Below are 18,820 nucleotides of genomic sequence, written 5' to 3' on the forward strand. Positions count from 1 at the left end.
GGGCTGTGTGCTGCTGTAAGTGATCGCAGTCGCGACGAATCCGTTATCAGTGCCGAAGAGAATTTTTATTGGATTGGCCAGATATCTTGCGAGTCGACCACGATCACACAGAGAGGCAAGAAGAAAAAAAAATGCAAAAGTATTTTTCTCAAAACAGACAACATCTATTCATTTACATTCACATTTTTATACAACATAATCTCATTTTTTTTAAAAAAAAAGCTTTTTCTCACCTACAAAGCTCTACTACAGATCTCTAATGTGTAATGATTGTTTCGTTTTATGTACCACTCTTAAAAAATATCTTACACAGTGAAATTTAAATTAGTTGTTGCTTCTACACTTGGCAGTATATAACTTGCAGATCATTTTAGCTCTCTATGGGGTTCTTTTTCTCGTGCAATTACGCGCTCAGTTCAACGTTCTTCTGCTGCTTCTTCTCTAATTTTTTTATTTAATTTAAATCCAAAATAAATTCGTTGAAATCGGAATGAAAAATTCCACGCGACGGATTTTCAGTTCTGGGAAATTGTGCAGACGCAGCATGAAGGGAACCAGAAGGTGTCCGTATACAGTCTCTGTCCATTAGCATCGAGGGCCACAAGGCGCTTCTGTACGTACTTTTGTTCGCAACGGGAATTGTAGCCAGGTGGGATTTGGCAGATGTTGGAGCAAACAGTTGAGCTGTGAAGGACGGCAGTTAAAAGATTTTTTTTTTACATTTAAAAAAAATACTTTAAAAGTTTTGAGAAAATTAGAGGGAATTGTTTTTAATTAGTTTTTATGGCTAATTAATTGAACTTACGCGCATGTTTCTGTTTTTACGAGCTGCCTTGCTGTTTCCACTTGATTCACCACAAACATCCAATTTCCTGAATAATTAGAGAGAAAAAAGATCTGAGTTCTAAATTAAATTCTTCAGCATTTTGCTGTGAAACATACCTTTGCTGTTAAGTGCTGCCTGAGGTTGAATGAATTGCGTCCGAACTTGACATAGAGCATCCTGATCAAAAGCTTGCCTTTTATTTCTAAGTCCTGCATTTTCGGGGAGTTTACTTTCATCCAGAAGTAGACTCTCCAGGGATTCCCTCTTCACCCTCACGAGGCTTTCGTTAAAGCTCCTAATTTCCTGCTTGACTATATCCGTTACCGTTGGTTTCACTTCCGCTTCCGAGACACTACGCCCATAGCGTCTGAACCAATCTGCTGGATTGTAGTGTGTCTGCGGCGGTTGCTGTTGCTGCTGTAACCTGGTATCTCCTCCGGGTTGATTGAAGTTTAGGGGGAAATAGTTGAGGTTCTGATAGTTATTCTGATTTGTCGGGAAGTTATTCTGGTTAACCGGGAAGTTATTCTGATTGCCCTGTGGTGGGGGATTTTTGAAGGTAGTCTGAGAGGGAGAAACCTGCGTGGGGTTGGCAGTATTTAGTGGGGGTGTAAAGGGTGGTTGTAGCTGTTGCTGCGGGTTAAATGGAATCTGCGGCTGATTGACTGCTCGGGGTGAGATGAAGTTGTTGTCCTGTGGAGGTGCTCGTAGGGCTTCAGTAAAGACCACATTGATTGGTTGTCCATTGAACCCATTTCCATTGATTCCATTGCCATTCTTCCCAATTCCTGTGCCTTATGGAAATTTTTTTGAGGATTTTAGAAAAAAAACTTTTTTTTTAAAATCTCTTTGATTTAATTATGAAAGAAAGAACATACCAAGTGCATTAGGGGCCGTGACACCTGTTTGTGGTGTAAAAAACTCCTGTTGAGGTTTATTGGCAACAAAAGATGTCCTGGGTGGGTTGTAGCTGTAGCCACCGTTGTTGGTGTACCCACCAGCAGGGGCGGCGTTTCCACGTGCAAATGATGCAAAATTATTGTTTGCTGGACCTATGAGGTTGCTACTGAAGACAGGAGCTGGAGTTGAGGTGTCAGATGGTGGTGGTGGAGGGGGTTGGTACGAAGCTGGGACGGGAGGAGTTGCAGGAACTCCTGGTACCCCATAAGTTGGGGCTGGGGGTCCATATGTCGGCGATGGGGGTCCATATGTGGGATGAGGGGTGACTTTGCGATCATGAAATTCATCCCCTGTTTCGTCTACGATATGGGGTTGAACATCGTAGCCCCATTTGTCAATTAACGTTTTTATGACTTGACTAGATTAGATCAAGAGAAAAGAGAAGAAAATTAAATAAAAGAAATTAATTATTTGATCAAAATTAATCAAAAATTAAATGAAGACAGTGGAGACGCCTGGTATCCTACCTGGCAACTCCATCGTTAATCAATTAATTTATTTATTCCGCCTCAAACAAAGTCTATGGGAAGACTCGAAAAAAAATCAATTCAATAGAAAAATCATGAAACTTTAACAAAAATTTCTTTGAGCAATCCCATTGCCTGCCGGTTTTATTTTGCTACCTACAATATGCATTTCCCCCTTTAGAATAAGCTCATAAATATCTCTATCTTTGTAGCCCATCGCGGTGCAATTCGTAGGTATTTAAAATGAAAGAAAAAAATCGTGAAAATCAGAGCGAGAAAATGCTCCCCAATTTCCAAATCAATTGATTTCGCGCGCAAATATTGCCGGGGGGACGCCGCCCGCATCTCAATGGAGAGCCCGCGCACAATTGAGATGTGCGCGCGATGTTAAAACAGTCACTAATGCAACATTCTATTAAATTTCGCATATTTCAGTGGGAAAAAAAAGATTGTATTGAGCAAATCGCCGACGATGGAAGAACATGAAGACAGAGAGAAGTGAAAAATATTAGCATCACTTTCCATTATGCAATCCCTTCTTGAGACGCTCTTTGGAGTGGAATAGGAGGAGAAAGATCTCGCTTCGTGTTGAATTTACTAATTCGCACGCATTGTTGGGTTTTTATTTTCAGCTTGTGTTGGGTATAGGTGCCTCACAGTCAGTCCGAAAGGTATCGTACGAAAAAAAAAGAGCGGCAGCATCGATTGAGAGACACACTGACTGGGAAAGTCCCCATTTTTTGACCGACAAATAGCACCTTGCAATATTTGATCGTTTCATGTGCAATTTTTCCACTCAATCTCCCTCAAGAAAGTCTCCCAGAAATATTAATAGGATAAATAGAGAGGGTGGTGCATGCTATTTACATATATATTAAATTGTGCTAAAGACTTCTCAATGAAAATTTGCAGTGAAAGAAAAAACTCTCGAGCAATCTGGAGAAATATTAACCCAGATTTGTCCATTGTTATGTTACACTCGGCAATTTTTAATTTGTTTACTTTGAGTGCATAAAAAATTACATAAGTTTTCATTTTTACAAATTTGGTTAAAGGAAGAGCTTTGGAGCTTTTTTGGGCCAAATTTTAAGAATTTTGAAGGAAAATTTAATTATTTAGGAACTTTAAAGTTAAGCTTTATCTGGGTTAATGCATAAAAATACATGAGAGAATAATCATTGATATTTCAGTAGTTTTAAGGAATTTTCTTTATTCTTGTGTTAATTTATTTGGATAATTTAGAGAATGATTAAAAATATTAATAAGAATTCAAAGTAATTGTTTTTTTTTTAATTCTTTAATTGTTCAAATAATTCAGCAATATTTCATAACAATAATCCCGAATTATTAATAAAAGAAATTAAATTAAATTGATCATAATTTTTTTAGAGATAAAAATTTAAATTATAGGAGAACTGGGGCTAACTGTTATCCTTGTGAGACATTTTCATGGAAAATATTTTTAAAACTATATTTAACCCTTGGAGGATCTTGTTGATTTTGATCTATAAAACATCAGCGCGAATGCTTCATTTATTAACAAAGACAAAAAAAACAACAGTGACGTCATTCTTTACATTTTTATGCCTTTTCGACGGTTTTTATCGAAATTTGATTTTTTTCAAGCAGACTATCAATAAGAATTAATAGGTAATTTTAGTTTAAAAATAAATAAAAGAATATAATAGAAAATTGAAGAAAAGAAAAATTTTCAATAAAAAAGATCATTTATCAACATTTATGCAACATAAAAAAATCAAAAATTTCCACTAAGAAATTAGCCCCGGTTTCTCCTAACAAGATCATCATCGTAAAATCTTTCATTTGAGAGCGAAATTTTAAATCAAATACAACGCGTAATTCATGCAAATGGATTCATCGAACCGTAAACGATCGCACATCCTTGACTGTTCCCATCTCGAGAGTGATCCCTCAGAATTAAACATTTTCGCGGATGTGGGAAAATGTGTCATTTCTCAGGGTGCCGAGTCATCTTCTCTGGGTTACCTGTACGCGATCTCCGCTCTAGTGACCTTCAGAGGTGAACTCCAAAAGACGCAAGAGCCGGTTTCCACGACTTCTTTCACTTGTTTCGGAGAGTCAACGCGCGGGCTTCCTCACCGCGTCAATTTAATTGATCGATTAATTGCTTGCCCACGTGTCCAATTACACAAGAAATAAATGGGGAAAAGGGGGCTGGCACGACTGGCTTCTCTTTTTTTTTTTTGCATCGAAGCTATACTCAATTACATAAATGATATTTTACCGGTCATTAACGTGCCACGCTTTGTTTGCAACTTTAACCAATTTTCAGTAATTATGATCCATTGTCACTCCAACTTCTCACAACTTTACGAAAATTTGAGAGAATGCTAAAAAAAATTGTCTGGGCTTTAGAAATTTAGGAAACTCTCTGTCTATTAAATGTAGTTGTTCTTAATTACGTAAATGATCTAATCAGGATTAACGAATGAAAACGTTAAGAAAAATCAAACGTTTAAACAATCTTTAAAGATTAATTTTCTTTTCAAAAAAAAATTGTTCGATTTACTCACACAGGATAGTGATCTACATGCTCACAGTAGGTCTTCCCAGGTCCAGCGCAGGTGGGAGTATTTCCAGGTGGTGCTGGCACATATTCACACGGTGGAGCACCATATAGGCCACACTGTAGCTGTGGACGCTGTTGCTGGTATGGGACGTACTGCTGATGATGATGGTTATGGGGATATGGGGCCTCTGAACCCACTAATTTGATTATCTTTGGGAAAGACAGAGAGAAGAGGCACATGAGCAGTGCGAGGAGTGTTTGCTGATCAAATAAATCTCCACTCGTCTTACCACAAAGAGCCACAGAAATTTGTACATTGCTACACGCATAAGATCCTCCGCGTGTCTCGAAAGTCCGTCGCACTGAACTCTTGAAAATTCTTGTCTCTCAAAGTGGGGCCACAAATAAGGCGCCGTTTACACTTTCATTGTTTCACGATTCTCACCTTCACGCGACGCTCTCGAAAAATTTTTAGGGGCAAATACTGTTCCACAGAGCATCTCAATTATCCCGCACTTGTCACCATGCACGGGAGGTAGTGGATGATTCCTAAAAATGAGGAGGATGGACTCAGTTTGAATTTTTTTTATTCAGGAGACGCAGATTAAGTGGGTCATTAGGGTCAGCAGCAGCAGTAGTGGCTGCAACATGGAACTTGCATAACATTTTGAGCATCATTCTGCGTATGATTAGCCCATTGATGGCTACTGTTTCGTCCAAACTGATTGTGTACTCAAAGAAATCAATGGTTGAATAAAGACGGTATGAAACGTACTAAAGTACATTTTTATTTTATTTTTTTTCCTTGAAAAATAATTCCTTTGGCATGAAATAATTTTATTCTTTTTATAATTAATTTTTTTGTCTTGGTTTTATTCTTTACGGTTGACCTCCACTTTCTATAAAATTGATTAACAGCGCCCTCATTTTCCATGAATGTCTGTGGCGTTGAATTTCGAAAACTTAGGATTTTATGGTAATTGAAGGCTAACCTTTTAAGGTCGGATTTTAGGCTGAGAAACAGAACTTTTATCTTATCTATAAAGGTTGATCCCTAAAAAATACTGAACTTTGAAAGGAGAAATTTTTAATATTTGTAATTTGTAGCGTTTTTTATTTCAAGCTTCTGTTCAAATTAAAGGAGTTTTGAAGGGGAATGCTAATTCTTAGGAATACTTTAGAGCTAGAATTTGTTATAAATAAGCGTTCCTGTTAAATAAAAAAAAAATGATAAAAAATTCGTTCCTTAAAAATCTGAAAAGGATTTTCGATCCAGTTGACCCCTGAACCTAAGTTTTTAAATTTAGTTTTCTTAGCTATGATTCTGTCAATTTTTAGTGAAAATGAAGTACAAAAGTTTGAACAATTTATGAAAAAAAAATCGCAAGATATGTTAGAGCTTAAGAACTTAAGAAATCTTACGATTGTTTGACTAATGAAATTCTCCCAGAGAAGTTAAAAACTAAAAAAAAGAAGATGATGCATCGCTGATTTTCTACATTTTTAATGAAACTTTTGATACGGATTTTAGCGTTTTTTTGTGGTCATTTCTTTAATTTACAATAATCCTGCACATTTCTAGATCTTAGAAGTTTTCTTTAAGTATGATCTGACCGAAAATGAGCAAGACGAGCAGGAACTTTGGCTGATTTTCGGTCAGGCGGCTGGAAAAATTTATTATTAATTTATTAAATGTTAAACTGTACCTATGCTGAAACCGCTCAAATTAATTAAGTTTAAAACACAGATAAATTAAAGAATAAAAACTTAATTAAATGAACCCAAAACTTCTTTTACGTGTTAAACTTTTTACTGTAAATTTTTCTGAGTGTAGACATGCGCTTGGTGTGATTGATAAAAAAGAAAGACGCGATCGTGTGGAATCAATGGACAAGACAAGAAACCATAAGCCAAATTAATCGATAAAATTTCCACAAATAGCATATTGTTAACATATTTTAACACTCTTTTTGCCGCATCTACTTTTTTTTGTCAATCGCCCACGATATAGCCGCAAAGTATCCGGTACAGACTATTACAGGCTTTTTCCTGACCAATTGATTTGGAACCTTGATTCTTATGCTGACAGGTGATTAATCCTTGATCAATGGAATTCCGCGACAATTACCCAGAAACCCCCGGTGGTATTGTCGCGCGCGTTCACTTTTTTTTCAACCTTAATGAGGTTGTTAAAAAAATCAATCTATTGCTGTTAGACAAACAGTGGGATCAGCATTGATCTGTATATGCTGTGTGGAGACAATATATCAGTATGATCGATGAGTGATCGCGGGGAGTCTTTTTTTGGCGCGAAAGAAGGTGAAACGGCATTTATCGCCCACAAAAATGCCGATCCTCAAACTCATTCAAATTGCATTGTGTCCATCGCAGGAGATTTTGCATGCTTGTCGCGTTTTTTCCTCGAAATTTTTGGACGAAGATCGTGGTAAAATAGAAGAAGAAACAAAAATATAAAACTTTTACTTTTCACCTTCACGTGAATCACAGCAAAACTTGTCTCAAAGAAAATTTAAGACACTTTGGAAGCACAACCGTATATACAGGTGATTGCACACAAATTTTAATATATGGAGGAGTAATCGTAAAAGGAGCTCTTGATCTTCGCACTGATCCTCCGAGGAAGTGATCTTAATGAAAAGAAGATTTAAAAAAGATTCTTCACTATATGGCAAAATTCCACACACCAAACACTCTCGATCTCGTTTGAATGCGGAGGTAGCTAAATTGAAAGTACAGCCACGGCGATCGATGGTTGCTGACTAAATTCAAAATCAACACCGAGGTACCTCTCATAGTTTTAAAATCTTCTTTTGCTTCTTTTTCAGTTTTGCGTGTCGCACACAGTCGCACCACTTGATCACCTGGCTGGGTGATCGCACCTGGAGAAGGGGGTCGGCGCGCCATACTCTCACACACGGTTTGTATTTGAAAAATCCCCCGGCATATCCGTGATTGTCACGCGTGAGTGGGCCACAACACCGATCACACTTGATTAATTGTCCTTGGAAGAGCTGCGCGCGACAACAACCCATTTCGATCGCGCCAAGAAGTTACCTTGATCGTACCGCCAAAAATCTTCCTTGATCGCTTTAATGGGTGAGATTTGGGGGGCTTAAGTGAGGTGAAAAAAAAATTAGTGTGTGGACACGAATACCATGGGACGAAGAAATCAATCTCCCGTGGAATTTTTCTTCGGCAAATTGGGTGATTACCATTGTGGAGTGACCGGACACCTCTAAAATAGATCATGGAATCATTATGAGTTTTTCAATTCTTTTTTCAATTGGACTTGATTAATTTTTTTTCGAATTAAGGTCATATTTAAGATTATGGAAATCTCTACTCGTTAAGAAGAATCTCACATTTTAAGGAATTTGTCTTGAGCTTTCAAACTCTTATAAACTTAATTATTAATCTTTGAAAACTCACCAAACGTTCAAGTTTATTCTAAATTTGAGATAAATTTGACGGTAAAAAATCATTAAAAAAATTAAAGAAGGAATTTTAATCATTTAGAAGACCGATAAGATACAACAACCGTTTGAAAACTAGTTTGAAATGTTATAAATGAACCGTAAGAAAAGAAACTTAAAATAATAAAATTTTCTTGATTTTCTGGTCACGTTAGAAAACTTCGTGAAGCGTAGAAAAAAAGCGAAGAAAAAAGATCCAACGTTACACAAGGAATGTTTTGGTCATATTAAAAAAGTAAAATACAAAACGTTAGAATGAACATCGAACGTGAGAAAAAGATATGTCAATTAAAAAAAATACGTCCAACATTTAAAACGTGAAACGTTAGAAACAAAATGTCAAACCATAGAAAGGAAAGGCCAAAAGTTAGAAAAGATTCATCAACAATTATTCTTGAAAAAAAAATATTATAAGCTGCTAAATTGAATAAAACAGCAGATTTTTAATTAAATTTTAACGACTCTATTTAAAAAATAATATTAACCTAGATTTCCTGGCTATGCTCATTTTATTTATTTCAGTGAGCAACAATTCTCAATAATTTGTTTCAGAACTGACCCATTAATAAACAAAAAATTCTAGTTTTTAGTCACTTTTCCCTTCCAGGTGAGCGTAGGTGATAAATGCAGGTGCCATATAAATTAATTCAGTAATGCACCTTCAAGCAATTTAAACGAGTGTCTGAAAAACGAGAGTAAAAGTGCTCTACCGCCAACCACACAAGTCAATATTGGCGATCGCGCTCTTCTTTGTGCAACACCAACAATTGAAATGGAGTGTGTGAAACTGAGACAGTAATGAATTTCATCTTCATGTGAAATTCACACGCAGCGTCTGCACGAGTATCGCAGCCGAAATGAGAGCGTCGCAATAGCGCCTCCTTTTTGCATGAAGACATCGATGCTAATTGCCAGCCGCTAATCACTTCATCAGGTGCTCTTGGTGCGCATCTTTTACGATGCATCGGAGAATTTTTGCGGAGGTGTTGCTGTTGTTTACAGAGAGTTCATGCACTTCGTGCGCAAGCAATACTTTCCGCATTTCTCGCGCGATGAGCATTTTGTAAAATCAGTAAAATGCGAAAATTTTCACGATGCACCGGAAAGGTTTTTGTAGAGTCAATGTGGGGGCCTTCGATAGTCACTGCGGGGAGACCGTGAAAGGTTAATTCACACGTTGAACTCTACCCACAAAATTGGCGAGTTTAAAAATTTGCAGTATGAGGAAGAAATGAAATGCAAATTCATTTTTTTAATATGCAATTTTATGACGTCAGAAGTGGGATTCTGTTAAGAGTATCAAGATTGTCCATCTATGCAGAATAGTGAGTCCTAGTTGAATAAATTATCATTTTTTTTGGCAAAAAAAACCGTGAAGTTTTATACCTTTTCAACGGGATTCTTTAAAAAAATTTGAATAGAGGTGAAGTAATCAAAATGGTGACAAGCTAAAGAGGATCTTATTATGCAAATATGAGCTCCATGATCTCTAATGTTGAATAAGAATTTTCAACATAAAATCCTCGCAATGAATTGTCCTATTAAAAATAAATATTTCACTTTTATGAACAATAATTCTGAGAAAATGGATAAAATCTCTCTTTACTTTCTTCCCATCAGCAGATATGATGAAGAGATCACATTTGAGATTTAAATGAAAGCCCACCCACTGGTAAAATCAACGTGGTACCTTTAACCGTTAATGCTTTGGCGGTCGTGAGATGAAAATCTCCATGAAGATTCCCAAAATATTTTTTTCACGCGTCTTTAATCAATTTTATTGGTTGCATGGGGAATAATCGTGAGCAGAAGCTGCGCTATTGTTAACGGATTAACTGCTAAATACGGGAAGAAAGTGAAATTTTCGCAGAAAAAATAAGCTTTTGTCTTGATTCTTTCTAAAGATTTCGATATAAAAGCACAAAACAGTAGCAAAAAATGCAGTCATAAAAATTATGAGTTTATTTTTAAGGGAAATCAATTTCCTCAATTTCGTTAACACCCTTAAAATTAAATTTGTAAAATTCTATAAAAAAATAATCTATTAAATTTGTAAAATTTTTTTTTACAACTTGAAGATCGTTGAGAGTATATGATAGTTGAAGTTCTATTATGAGGCTATGGAAAAAAATTAGCTATCTCAGAAATCTTTCAGAAAGGCCTCAAAAGATTCCTGGAATAAATTTTTCCTTTTACAATATAATTAAAGAAAGGAACAATCTCTCAAAATATTTAAAATATTTTTCACAGAATACCAAGAATCGAGAAATCTTACAATCTCTTTTAAATAAAAAAGAATAGAAAACATTTCTAACAGAATCAGCCCTATTTGGAAATCTTTGAATTAAAAATTTAAAAGTTTTCATCTCTTTCATGCACAATTATAATGTCCAAGAAAAGAGTAGAGGTTGAAGAGGGTCAAGGAGAGCTACTTACCCTGAAATCAAATCTATTTCAACGAAATAGACTTTGCACCACTATAAATTATTAAATTCAAGATAAAGAATTTAGAAATTTCACAAAATATAAAAGGAAAACTTTTTAATAAAACAAAAACTTTAATCATTTCAAGTACAAAAGGGAATTATTTAAGTTTTTTGATAATACATAAGAGGCCTATCGATCCAGCATCTTAATTTCATATGAAATATTCATCCAAATTTTTAAATTTCAAAACCCGCAAACAGTTCCCTGGACTGCTTCAGAAACCTTAACACGGAATGTCCGGGAAACCACATTAGATATATCCAAAGGATCATTGGTGAGAAAATCAATGGGAACATGGCTGGAATGGAACCACAGATATCCTTTTGAATCAAGAAAGATTTCTGAAACAAACTGCAGAGTATCTGCTTCATAAACTACCCCAATATTGTCTGGATTTATTGGTTTCTGGGCATTCCAGCACGAAACTCTATTTGATTGCATCTCAGCGAAGAAGATTATGCCTGTCTTTTCATCAAAGATTTGTTTGTAGGCTTGAGAATTGCACCCACGATAGCCCAGAAGCATAAATTCTGAAGTTAAATTGAAGAGGTAACGTTGGGGAGGTTCGAAATTTTTGAGAATCTTTGTGGAGACTAAATACTCTCCAAGACTACTACCAGGAGCGTAGTATGCATTACGGTTGCCATTCTTATCTGGCCATCCGAGAGCTACATTACAAACCCCCAATGGAAGCTGATAGTTTAAGTCCATTGATGTGTCATGGAATACCATGGTGGATTCCGCAATTATGGGTCTCATTGAAGGATCAGTTACGGATGAAAAACAATCCTTTTGGTAGTCGTAGACAAGGATACTACTATCAAAGGCGTTGGTGATGTACAAGAAAACATCGTCACATGATGATTTCTTGCTTCCATAATCGATTGTAATGAAGTTAAAACCAGCAGCAGTTGTCCAGTAACGTTTTGGAATTTCAACCCTTCTGATTACTGGAAACTGACGTGATTCACAACCATTTGATGGCAGTTCAAAGACGATAATTGCGGGTAATTGAACTTCATAAATTTCCGTTGCTGAGTACTGCAATATTCCTGAGTCTACTGCATAGAGACGGTTGCACAGATTGTCCACTTCTGGATGAACCACTGAAATGATGCTAAAATCATCGGAGGAGAAAGACTTCTTAGCAGGAAGTCTTTGACCACCAAAAGATGCCACTTCACGTCTGTAATCACCAAAGAGGTGCTTATAGAAGCCAGAAGAGTAGATCATGTCGCGTTTAACGAACTTTCTGCGTCCTGTTTGCGCATCTCCGTAAAAGGACGCCTTTAGTGTGTTCATTTCGTAGTTCGGAAAACCCCAGACATGAGGACTTGTTCCTGTTTCATAGTCAGTTATGCAGAAGGCATTGAGAGTGGATGGAATTCCTGGACGAAGTCTTCCCATTCCAACAAGCATAAGTCCACTTTTCTTATGCAAACTCAATCCGATAACATCGTTATTCTCGGGTATGTTGTACTGATACGGCCCAATGTATGTTTCATCTGCCAGTTAATATTTTTAAAATGATAATTTTTTGAATTTATGCAAAAAGAAATCATTTTGATATTCACCAGCTAAGGGTTGATCTTCATATGTAACACTCTTCCAGTAGTAGATGTTTTCTACTGCAGCTTCAAGAGGACATGATAGAAGGAAAACTAAACTCACGGCTTTCACTACGATAAAACTCATTGTATTCGGTTTGAAAGTTAAATCTAAACTGATTCTTTTAGTTGTTCTTCACGCCCTTTTATACGTACTGCTGACTCTGCTGACTTCACATTCCAGAACTATTTTGGGGAATTTGAAATTGAGATGCTTTATTAATGCTTATTGTGCCTATAAGGTATCTTTTTACTATTTTTACATATTAATGTGGTGTTATTGGATACATAATGTTATGGCAAGCCGATAGATAGGTCTTAAAAATTACATCCATTAATCTTTAGCAATACAGGGGGGGGGGGGAATAACTATATGATCTAAGGTGGACAAAGATCATAAGATTTACGATCTTTTTATGCCGAACTCACAAAAACGCGAGGGAGATCACAAAAATACAAAGAAGATCGAGAAGATCGCAAGAAAACAAAGAGATCGCAAGAAAACAAGGAGAATCGCAGGAAAACAAGGAGATCACAAGAAAACAAGGAAGATCGCAAGAATACAACGAAGATCGAGAAGATCGAAAGAAAACAAGAAAGATCACAAGAACGCGAGAGATAACGCAAGAAAACTAGGAAGATAGCAAGAATGCAACATTCCTAAGAACTAAAGAGATACCAGAGAAGCACAAGCTTGATCACAAGAATACATGAGAGATCACAAAGAAATATCACAAACAACTGCACCATGATCGCAATAGTTATTCACCCCCCGTAGCACTTTATGCGAATTTGACCAAATATTTTTATGGGTGGACTAACAATAAAGTAACATCAGTTGTTGAAAATCTCTTTAACATATTTAATGATTTTCTTCAACACTTAAAAAATAAAAAATTAACTCTGTGATATATAATTATGAAAAATGAAAAAAACGGTAAGTTCGTATAATCTCATACATAGTCCGCCCAACGTGATAAATGATATGAAAGTTATGAAAGAATATTCTGAAATTGGAAGCTAAACGAGCTTCTCAAAGAATCTTAATTTGCAATGCAAATTATGTAAATAAATTCACAAAGTTTCCATTATTATCCAGAAGTTTCCCTTTGATTTACTTTCGATGCATGACATATTTTGGTGAAAGCAATTATTGAGGTTTAATATCAAAGAACGATCCCAAAGTAATTTGTTGCTGCCAATAAATTATATTAAATTCTTTTCACAAATTAACTATGCAAATTTTTTCTGTCGCACATACATATTTCATTATGGTTTGGATGGATTTTGAAGAAAGCTCATCAAAATGGGCTGAAAAGAATCATAAACTTTATGAAATATTACGATGATACTGTTAATTTGTATTGACGCATTTTCCCGGAATGAGGATTCCCTCATGTATAAAAGCAGAAGAAATTTCTGAAGATGATCAGTTCTTGGATTTCAGTGTTAGACTCAACATGAAATTGTGTTCTTACGGAGTGTTTTGTGTTCTTGCTGGATTTATTGGATTTGGAATTTGTGCCAATAGTGATGTTGAATCCATTTATTACTGGCGGAATGTTAACTACGAAAATCTACCTTTAGCAGGTGATGAAGGAGTTTAAGTGATCATTAACCAGCTTTGGATAAGTTCTCTATAATAATACCCTTTGTAGATGATGCTATGATCGGACCGTATCCGTACTATATTCCCACCAATAACGACATCATTGGAATTGAGTATCATGCAGCAAGTGGACTGTTTATAGCATCCGTAGTTCGTATTAGGCCAGGAATCCCATCGACGCAGAATGCCTTCTGTGTATCTGACTACGCAAAGGGCACCAGTCCACATATTTGGGGCTTCCCTAACTATGCAGTGAATACCCTAAAAGCGTCATTTTTTCATGATCCTGTATCAGGGATAACGAGATCAAATTTAAAAGGAACGGAAGAAACGGATAGAATGAACATCACCTACTCTGCAGGCTACTACAAATACTTCTTCGAAGACTACCGTCGTGGACTAGTCTACGGTGGGCACAAGAAGACAAGCAAGAAGCACTACAACTATCCCTATAGCACAGATGAAGACTACACCATTATTGATTCACATCATCCCCTCGTAGATAACCGTTGTAACCGACTTTTTAACGTAGACTCAGGCGTCCTTCATTACTCAACGTCTGAACAGTTTGATGTTCAATTTCCTAGTCTCCTAATTTACGAACTTCCCTACGATGGTTGTCGAACTAGGAGATTCCCACTACTTAGACGTGTAGAGATCCCCAGACATCTCTGGGAAGTTTCTCTTGGGTACAATTTCATATCAATTGAATACATACCAAAGGGTTCATGTGACGATGTTTTCATCTATGTTGGGAATGCTTTTGATAACCGTCTCCTTGTCTATGACTACAAGAGGAATAATTTCTGGAATATCGAAGACTCCTCGATGAAGCCCATTCTTTCAGAAGCCAATATGGTCTTCAATGGAGACTTTGACTATACTCTTGTACTAGGTATCACCAGCATTACTTTTGGATGGCCAGATAAAGATGGGAACCGTATTGGATACTACTCACCTGGTTCCAGCCAAGGAGAGTACACTGTTTCCTCAAAATATCTGAGGAATCCTGATAAGTTCTACCACAAAGACAAATCTGATCAATTCACTCTCGTCGGTTACGGTGGTTGCAATTCCCAAGTCTATAAACACATCTTCGATGAGGAAACAGGTGTGATTTACTTTGCTGAAATGCAATCACGTAGAGTTTCATGCTGGGACACAAGAAAACCCTTCAATCCGGACAATATTGGTGTGGTTTACCAATCAGATGAATTAGAATTCGTTTCTGGGTTACTCTTTGACTCTGCTGGGTACCTCTGGTTCCACTCTAGTCAAGTTCCCATTGATTTCCTCACCAGTGATCCATTGGATTTGACCAAAATTAATTCTCAGACTTTCCGTGTGAAGCTCTCAGAAGCCATTAGGGGAACGATTTGTGAACCTCCAGGATATGAATATTCAGAGCATTACTACAGAGAGTTAGATTCCAATGAGGAGAATCGAAAAATTTAAATTTGTTTTGTAATTTTTTAAAAAACATTTTTACATATAATTAAAAAAAGAAAAATTAAATTATTGCTGGAATTACTGTGAGACTTTTAATCTATTTCCTAGCGTGAATTCTCAATTTTCTTGTATTCTTATCGTCGCCATTTTGTTAAAATTGTTTGAATGAATACGTGAAAGGAAAAGCAATTCAACCACTACTGAGGAAGGCTCGGAAATGTTTGGTGATAGGCTTGAAAGCTCTGGAACTGTGTACTTTAAGGGACGAAACATCCTTTGCTTAGAAACGATAGATTAGCGCCATTAAATTTTTAGGAGCGTCGGTAATTCTGAGCGGCCATTTTGGAAGAGTTGTTTTTGGAAAGTCAGTTAATTTAAAAATTGTTCACAAAATGTCCTCATTTCTTTCTGTTCTATAAAATCGTTCTTCGAAACTGTTCAAGATTAATTAAGATTAATCAATTCCGGAGTCTCTTAAAAATAAAAAAAAGAAATATTTTTTTTCTGTGTGTAAAAATTGGAATTGGTAAACAGTGCGGACTGCGGACAATAAATTTCAGTTGACTATCCTCTTTGTATTATGGAGATTCCACCGACTCCACAATGAATTAACACCGCACATTCATTCACACTTTAGCCCCCCTATTAATTCATCAAAAAAGATAATTCCTTTTTTGCTAATCTCACTCTCTTTGGTCTTTCCATCTCTTCTGACACACGTTCACCGCATGTAATTGTTTTCAAGTCAGTACTATTTGTATTCAATTAGATGAGTTTGGTTTTCTTGCCCCTGGGGCGTCTCTCGAACAAAAAGTTCCGGAACGGATCTTGGTGCGAATTTATTGAAAGAAAGTAAGAGTCTCTCCGGAAGTAGGGGCAAAAGAGACAAATCTCACATGGGGCACAAAGGGTCACCCCGAAAGAGAGAAAGATTATCAAATTTTATTATGGTATGACCCTTTGTGCAGCATCCTCTTCATCATATTTTGCAACATCTTCCTCCGACTCTTCCCTTCGGTACAGGAAGTTAGATGGAAAGTGAGAGTGGGCGCCATATATGGGCTGCAGAGGAATTTCTTATTTATTAATTTTCGCACCAAGAGATGCAAATTTCTCTTACAAACTCTAGATTGAAGAATATAATTTGTGTAACGTGTTAATTGGATGGAAATATGCTCAAAAATATGTAAATGGATATGTAATTTCGCAGCGGGATTGCTTTGTAAAAGAAATAAAAACTGATATGATTAAAATTAATTTACTTATTAATGGTTAATTAATTAATTGATTGAAGAAAAAAGAACAAGGATCGATTTTTAGAAAATTAAATGAATTTAAAGTCTCCAAAGAAAGCAAAAACATTTTAATCAGGAAAAGACTTTGAAAAATTCAATTAAAATGTCTAGAAAAAGAACGGATCGTATTATTCGACCGAGAAATCCTTGAAGTTTAACGAATTTCTTCTGAAATTTTAAAGATTTCTTGGTCGCTGAATACGACTTAATAGACTTAATATTTATTTGCCAATTAATTTAAAAACATAAAGAAATAGAAATAAATTCAATAAATTAAGTCTAAAGAAAAATGTAATGATTTCAATGAGAATTAATTTTTAGGTTTTTTTATTCAATTTATTAATTTTGTACATTTTATAATTTAATTTAATGTTTTAATTTTGAAAAGTATTATTGAAAAAAAAAATTTCACACCGCGTCTGGAAAAGAAATTTAAATTGTAACGGCAATTCCTTATGCGATCTCGCAATCCCTATAAGAATTAGAGAGCGCATCTACGATCTTTGTTTCCCATGGAAAATACAAACTAGTCCAATGATTTTCCAAGTATTTCTCTTCAGACAATATTTTATGTGGTTTTAATGTCAAAATAGAGTGAGTCATTTCTGGTTTTTTTTTGCGTTCATTCAAGGAAAAAGTTAATTCCCAGGACAATACAGCAATGTCCGGTGGTGTCCAGTTCTCAGAGTGTCCTCCCACACTTAAGCCAATCGCGCATTACCTGAAAGCTGCCACTGAGCATGATTCTCGTGATATTATCGTGGCTTATTGGTCAAGGCTCTACGCACTGCAGTTGGGCCTGAAGCTCTCCTCCCATTTGCCCGAGGAGACTAAACTATTCCTCGGTTTGTTGCCCAGGATGAAGATCTTCCCTTTCAGACCTTTGAGAGTCGTTTGATTTTTATTTTATTGTAGAATTAATGGATTGGCTGGAGAAGACAAAGAAGGAGCAGAGTGGAAATGAATCGATTACAAATGAAGTTGCTGGTCAGGCTTACCTTGAGAACTACGCCCTCAAGCTCTTCCTCTATGCCGATAAGCAGGATAGAGAAGGGAATTTTGGAAAGTAAGTTGGGTACTTCTTGGCTCGAAATCTTCAGGATTTTTAATAAACTTCTCTTTACCAGGAACGTCGTGAAGGCTTTCTACACCGCAGGAATGATTTATGATGTTCTCCTGACATTTGGGGAGCTCACAGATGAGGTGCAGCAAAACAGAAAATATGCCAAATGGAAGGCAGCCTACATTCACACATGCTTGAAGAATGGTGAGACTCCCATTCCTGGACCCATGGCAGCTGGGGAGGAAGATGATGGTGGTGAGGAAGAAGGTGCCGTAGGAGGAGGTCCTGCTGTGACAAATGATGAACCGCAGTCACCACCACCACCGACAGTTCCAATTAATCCAGATACTGGTGCCATTGACATTACGTCCCCGGAACAGCTTCCAGATCCACCGAAAGAGCCCGAAAAACCCCCAGGTGGCTTCCAGGCGTACATTCCGCAAACAGGTGAAGACACCGAGCCCTACCAACCATCCCAGGGCGATGTTACCCTTACTCCGGATCAAATTACCAAAGCCCAGAAGTATTGCAAATGGGCAGGAAGCGCCTTGAACTACGATGACATCTCCACGGCCATTGACAATCTCCAGAAAGCCTTGAGGCTTCTCAAAACCGGCCAGGATGGATAAATTCCTTTCCCTACCACATTTAAATTTATATTCGTTTTAACCGTAATTTAGTCGTCAGGAAAGGGCAGTCTGGACGTTCTTGAAGTACTTTCCGGGAATGTCCTTTCCTCTCAGCAACTTCTCACACAGTTTCTTTGCAAATAGCGCACTTGCTGCTAGCCCAGAAGTTACAGAGCATAAGAGAATTTTGCAAAAACTCAATGAAAAATGTTATTTTCTTAATAAAAATGCAGTTTTTTTTTTAAATTAGTTTCCAGTGGAATTTCCTACGAGGTTGTAAAGCAATGGTGACGTTATTGTGTACATTTTTTGGGCAAATCTGTCATTTTACTGAAAAACTGGAAGTTTCTATGGCTATTTTTCAGTTTTTATTTTATTATTTC

General features: G+C 36.6%; 4 protein-coding genes across 4 annotated transcripts; 2 read left to right on the plus strand and 2 right to left on the minus strand.

Moving 5' to 3' along the window:
* Positions 1–142: 142 nt before the first annotated feature.
* Positions 143–7,586, minus strand: LOC129792876 (protein spaetzle 5). Its single transcript, XM_055832271.1, has 7 exons — positions 7,296–7,586; positions 5,095–5,353; positions 4,809–5,014; positions 1,705–2,144; positions 943–1,620; positions 806–872; positions 143–684 (listed from the first exon to the last, which is right to left on the minus strand). The coding sequence occupies exons 2-7, from the start codon at positions 5,131–5,133 to the stop codon at positions 516–518; spliced, it is 1,599 nt and encodes a 532-aa protein (XP_055688246.1). The 5' UTR covers positions 5,134–5,353; positions 7,296–7,586; the 3' UTR covers positions 143–515.
* Positions 7,587–10,968: 3,382 nt separating this feature from the next.
* On the minus strand, positions 10,969–12,480 carry LOC129792321 (L-dopachrome tautomerase yellow-f-like). Its single transcript, XM_055831232.1, has 2 exons — positions 12,360–12,480; positions 10,969–12,290 (listed from the first exon to the last, which is right to left on the minus strand). Exons 1-2 carry the CDS (start codon positions 12,478–12,480, stop codon positions 10,969–10,971), a joined length of 1,443 nt encoding a protein of 480 aa, XP_055687207.1.
* A 1,345-nt stretch (positions 12,481–13,825) lies between these two features.
* Positions 13,826–15,532, plus strand: LOC129792877 (L-dopachrome tautomerase yellow-f-like). The gene is made up of 2 exons (XM_055832272.1): positions 13,826–13,982; positions 14,051–15,532. The coding sequence occupies exons 1-2, from the start codon at positions 13,853–13,855 to the stop codon at positions 15,454–15,456; spliced, it is 1,536 nt and encodes a 511-aa protein (XP_055688247.1). The 5' UTR covers positions 13,826–13,852; the 3' UTR covers positions 15,457–15,532.
* Positions 15,533–17,303: 1,771 nt separating this feature from the next.
* On the plus strand, positions 17,304–18,686 carry LOC129792970 (vacuolar protein sorting-associated protein VTA1 homolog). Its single transcript, XM_055832470.1, has 3 exons — positions 17,304–17,590; positions 17,661–17,811; positions 17,873–18,686. The coding sequence occupies exons 1-3, from the start codon at positions 17,407–17,409 to the stop codon at positions 18,435–18,437; spliced, it is 900 nt and encodes a 299-aa protein (XP_055688445.1). The 5' UTR covers positions 17,304–17,406; the 3' UTR covers positions 18,438–18,686.
* The last annotated feature ends 134 nt before the right edge of the window (positions 18,687–18,820 follow it).

The sequence above is a fragment of the Lutzomyia longipalpis genome, chromosome 3 (genome assembly GCF_024334085.1).
Source record: "Lutzomyia longipalpis isolate SR_M1_2022 chromosome 3, ASM2433408v1".
Taxonomy (NCBI): Eukaryota; Metazoa; Arthropoda; class Insecta; order Diptera; family Psychodidae; genus Lutzomyia; species Lutzomyia longipalpis.